The sequence below is a fragment of the Lycorma delicatula genome, chromosome 4, assembly GCF_047948215.1.
Source record: "Lycorma delicatula isolate Av1 chromosome 4, ASM4794821v1, whole genome shotgun sequence".
In the NCBI taxonomy this organism is placed as follows: domain Eukaryota; kingdom Metazoa; phylum Arthropoda; class Insecta; order Hemiptera; family Fulgoridae; genus Lycorma; species Lycorma delicatula.
The window spans coordinates 45,103,968-45,108,793 of record NC_134458.1 but is presented as its reverse complement, the minus strand read 5'-3'; the positions used below and the strand labels follow the sequence as shown (position 1 = coordinate 45,108,793).

Below are 4,826 nucleotides of genomic sequence, written 5' to 3'. Positions count from 1 at the left end.
AACGAAAGAATAACGGGTGTATGAAAAGGGTAGTCAAAAATAATTCGATAGAAGAATGGACGCGGTCACTAAGGATGACGGAGGGAGTGTCGAACACGAGAACAAATAATAAAACAGGTATAAAAGACAAGCCCAGAAATACGAAACAAAGTGAAATTTAACATTCCTGTAACAAAACAACGGGACCCACGCTAGCTTGGAATTCATTGAAAATAACGGAAACTTTACGCCAAACGGCGTAAACATACTGGGGGGCGAGCGAGCAGAATCATGAAGAGAAGACCAGAGGATGAATCTTATTTACAGGACGAGTGATGAAACCAGAAGAGAGTTTGATACGGATGACACGGCAGTTACCATCCTTACCAGGAAATGTTTCCGAGATGACACCAATGGGCCAACGCAGAGGAAGAGTATTGGAGGATTCCAACATGACGAGGTCACCAACAGCAAGGTTGAGTTGGGATTTGTTCCATTTGGAACGAGAGGTGAGCTCATGAAGGTACTCCTTGGACCATCGATTCCAGAAATGTTGAATTTTTGGCTGTAGATGAGTCCAGCGAACATGAAGAGAGGGGTTCGAATCAATGGGTTTTTCGGTAAGAAGATGCGGAGTTGAAAGAACGGATTTGAGAAGTAGTTTTCTTGGGCTTAGAAAGAGGTATGCGAAGGATAGGAACGTGGAAGGCTGGTGGATCATTCCACCAGGAATCGCAAGAAGGAAGCTGTGAGGCAGATGTTCCTTGAGACGCGAAGTCAGAAGCTTTACTTGAAGATTTTACAGAATGAGGTGAAGTAGTTTCCAAAGTTTGTTTAACACGGTTAGCCTTGTAGGTCCGTAACCTGTATGATCTGTTGCGGTTGTTAACCACGGTCGTAGCATCTGAAGCAAGAGTTGAAGCGACAGCGTATTGTTCTTCAGGACTTCGAGCGGTTTTAGAGTGAAATGGATGCTCATATCGTTGATCATCCGGATTGGGAGGCTGGGCATACATAACTTCCTCGGTTTCCCTACATTTATGAAAAGTGTCGCCAACAGAGTCTTCTTGTGAAATTACAGTGTTAAAGAAGGAAGTAGATTCTTCAGACGGCGAATCGAACAATTCGGAGGTGTTGCCGATGATTATCCATCCAAAGACAGTGTAGAGCGCGGAAGGAAATCTGGATTCTTGAATGTTGCCAGAAGGCGCCAAAACATGGCAGAACAGGTCACTACCAATAAGAAGGTCAATAGGCGAGGATGAGCAAAACGTCGGGTCAGCGAGATGGAGATGTTGAAATTTGTGGGCGACTGAAGGGGACAAGGAACGCGATGGAAGGTTACCAGAAATATTAGGAAGAACAAGTGCCTTAGATTGAAAGGTCTTTTTGAATTGAGGTAAGGAGTGAATTTTAATGTTGGCGGTGCCAAGGACAGAAGCATGGGTAGAGGAAATACCGGAAAGGCGTATTTGAGAATTTTCCAAAGGAAGAGCGAGACGGGAAAGACAATTTTTGGTAATTAAGGTGCATTGCGAACCGGAGTCCAAAACAGCACGGACCGTGTGCAGTTTACCGAAGGAGTCTTCTAAAGAGACGATGGCAGTACCAAGCAGCACAGTCGAAGACTGTTCACAAGAGGAATGACTGGAAAAACACGTGGTGGGGTTAGAGTGCGGTGAAATTGGAGTAGAACTGATATGAGCGTAATAAGTGACGGGTGAATTATTCGAGAGAAAATTAGGGGCTAGAGTGACGGAAGGTGTCGTGGGAGCGGGTGTGGTTACAGAGGGTGAGGGGCAAGCGTTATGAGCAGAATGACAACCGGATAGAGTGGGGGTATGTGGGCGTAGAGACGAGTGATGGGAAGATTGAAAATTACTGGAAGACTGAGAGGGACAATTTTGTGTAATATTTTGCCGGGAAAAAGTAGGAGATGGAGGAGTGGTACAACGACCTGAAGATGAAAAGCGTTTCAAAGTGCTGTCATTTGAAATTCCGAAGAGAGCGATGTTACTCTTTTGACACAGTAAAGTATGATGCGAAGAGTTATTACATTTTCTGCAGTTAAATTTTGACATACAAGTTTTCGGCGAATGAGAGCCCAAACAGCGGAAGCAACGATCATTTTTTCGTAACCAGGCGATTTTTTGTTCATGTGACAAAGTTTGAAATTGCTCACAGCCATAAATGCGATGAGAGTCCGCACATACCGGACAGCTGCCGGACGGAGCATGATTTTGAACAAAGAAGGATTTTATCGGTTTGGAGAATTTTGGTGTTTGAGGATTAGAGTTATTAAAGTACGTAGGATTTTTAGGTGAACTCGAGGGAAATTTTTCAGAAAAGGTGACATCGGCGTCAAGGCTTTCGGAAATTTTTTCCTCAACAGTGAGGAATTCAATCAACTCTTCGTATGTGGGTACGCTTGACGAGGCGATACGATTTTCGAAACGCGTTTGAACATTGGAGGTGAGTTTTTCTAAACCAAGCTGCAGAAGAAGAAAATTTTCTAAGTTTATGTTGAGACTTTTCAACGCATTAATAAAGAAATGTATGTTGCCTTAAAATTAGAGAGATAATTTTTACGATCATCGGACTGAAAACATTTAATACGACTGTAAAAGCTATTTAGAAGAGAATGTTTATTGTCATATCTAGAAATCAAAATGTCATAAGCGACTTGATAATTTTCCGCAGAAATGGGAAGAGATTCAATTAATAGGAGCGCATTACCAGATAAGTGTGTCCTTAGAATTTGCAGTTTTTGTTCAGAAGATAACTGTGAATTTTCATGGACGGAACCTTTGAACAGATTGTGAAAATTTATCCAGTCGTGGAAATTGCCAGAAAAAATAGGAATTTTAAATTTCGGAGTCTCTAATAATGATTGATAAACTGGTTTAATATTATGTTTGAAATCGGGAGTTTCTGGTTTGGCAAGTTTAATTGGACAGAACAATGAATTCCATTCAGTGCTGACAGAATTTATATCACAAATTTCAGACTGGTCTTTTATTTCTGAGTTATTAATAAGAATTTGGTCAATGATATCATAAAACTGTTGATGGAGAGCTTTAATAGCTTCAAATTGTTCGATAGGTACAGAAGTTCCGTGAGAACTGACTTTATAATTAATTAAACAGTAGTCATTGTTTTCCTGTTGCTCAGTATCTCTGAACTTTTTTGGCTTGTTTGGAGGAGTGTGCATCCACTGCTTAGACTGTTCTTTGGTTTTGGATTGTCATACTAGATCCAAGTCTCATTGCCAGTAACGATAGACTTTAAAAACTCTTTCCTCTCATTATTGTAATGTATGAGAAAAACATTAAGGCTGACACCATTCGCTCCATTTTGTGATTGCCACTCAACATTTTTGGCACCGAACATGCACACAGTTTCCAGTATCCTAGGTCTTTAGTCACAATTGTGTACAGAGAAGACCTTAAAATTTCTGGGATTTTTGCAGAAAGTTCAGTTATTGTAAACCTCTGTTTGTTGTGGAAAAAATCATCAACACGCTCAGCTAGGTGTACAGTAGCAACAGACTTGTGTCCTTGCCCACCTTCATCATGGATGTCCATTTGTCCTTTAAATCTCCTACACCATTCCTGTACTCTACATCACTTTTAAAGTTTTCACCATACACTAGGCTCATTCTGCGATGGATTTCAGCAGCGCTACATCCTTTTGCTTGCAGAAAACATATCACACTTGGTGGGAGCATCGATCTTAGTGGCCATGTTCAATTGCCCGTAGCTCAGCTCAGACTGATGCAATAGAGCTGACAAAGGCAGAGGTTCTGGTTGGGGTGGGGGGGGGGGTGCAATCGCTTGATGCGCAGACCTGGCTCTACCTATCTCTTGTATATTTAGATGCATGATCAGAGGTTGAAAAAACAAAACAGCCGTCATATTAAGTCAGTCATATGAAGCTTTGAACATTGTAATTCTTTTGTATTAAGTTTACAAGAAGGCTAGTCTAATCTGGAAGAGTTAAGGCAGAATATCTGAAAATAGATTCTGAATGTCTGAATTAGTTTTAAATTCTATTGTTGAATTTTAAATTAAAGCATACAGTTTTATACACTGAAAAATGAAGGGGTTTGACCCTTATAGCTATATTCAACTGACTCAGCCAATTTAATAGATTTCAGATATAAAAAACTCATTTTTGAAATAGATGGAGTTCGTTAGGTTTGATATTGAACCCCTCACTTTTTTCTTGTTTTATGTTTTGTAAGAGTTGCATAATTTATTCATATATTTTTGTGGTTTTTTCCTTAAATTTATTTAAAATATAAATTCAATTTTATTTAATAATTGTTACTTGCCTTGAAAATTAAGTTTTTATTAAGATTTTCATGATTTGACAACTGTGTTATTTTTTGGGGTATTAAAATAATAATGTTGAAAAGGATCCTATCATTTGTGATTGTTACTGCAATCTGATTAAAAAATTAGAAGACTGATTTAATAATAATTCATGTTTGCCTTATAAATAGTTCTAATTAGTGTTTGTTATGTTGTTTGAAGTTTTGTTTTATGCATTTCTTTTTTCACTGATAATGAGGTTTTTAAGTTGAAAATAGGTATTATTTATTATCTTGATTACTCTTTAATTTTTTATGTTTTATATAGTAACAGGATTATTCACTTCTTAAAGTTATGAGTACAAAAAATTGATAAAAGCTTTTATATGTATTTGTCTTTTTCCCATTAAAATTAATTTAATCTGATTTCAAAATTTAATTATATTTCTTTTAATTTAAATTGATACAAGTAGAAATATTTCTTAAAAATGATAAAGAATTAAAATTAATAAATATTTAGAGGTAAACAGTAATA

The 4,826-nt window shown here is 38.0% G+C and overlaps 1 protein-coding gene across 1 annotated transcript; it reads right to left on the bottom strand.

Annotated features, from left to right (window-relative positions):
- Positions 1–2,512: 2,512 nt before the first annotated feature.
- LOC142322603 (uncharacterized) lies at positions 2,513–3,190 on the bottom strand. Its single transcript, XM_075361679.1, has one exon. The coding sequence runs from the start codon at positions 3,188–3,190 to the stop codon at positions 2,513–2,515; it is 678 nt and encodes a 225-aa protein (XP_075217794.1).
- Positions 3,191–4,826: the final 1,636 nt, after the last annotated feature.

Bases quoted from the DNA above. Each gene is read 5' to 3' on its own strand.
- LOC142322603 (XM_075361679.1), bottom strand. From the start codon at position 3,190: ATGCACACTCCTCCAAACAAGCCAAAAAAGTTCAGAGATACTGAGCAA.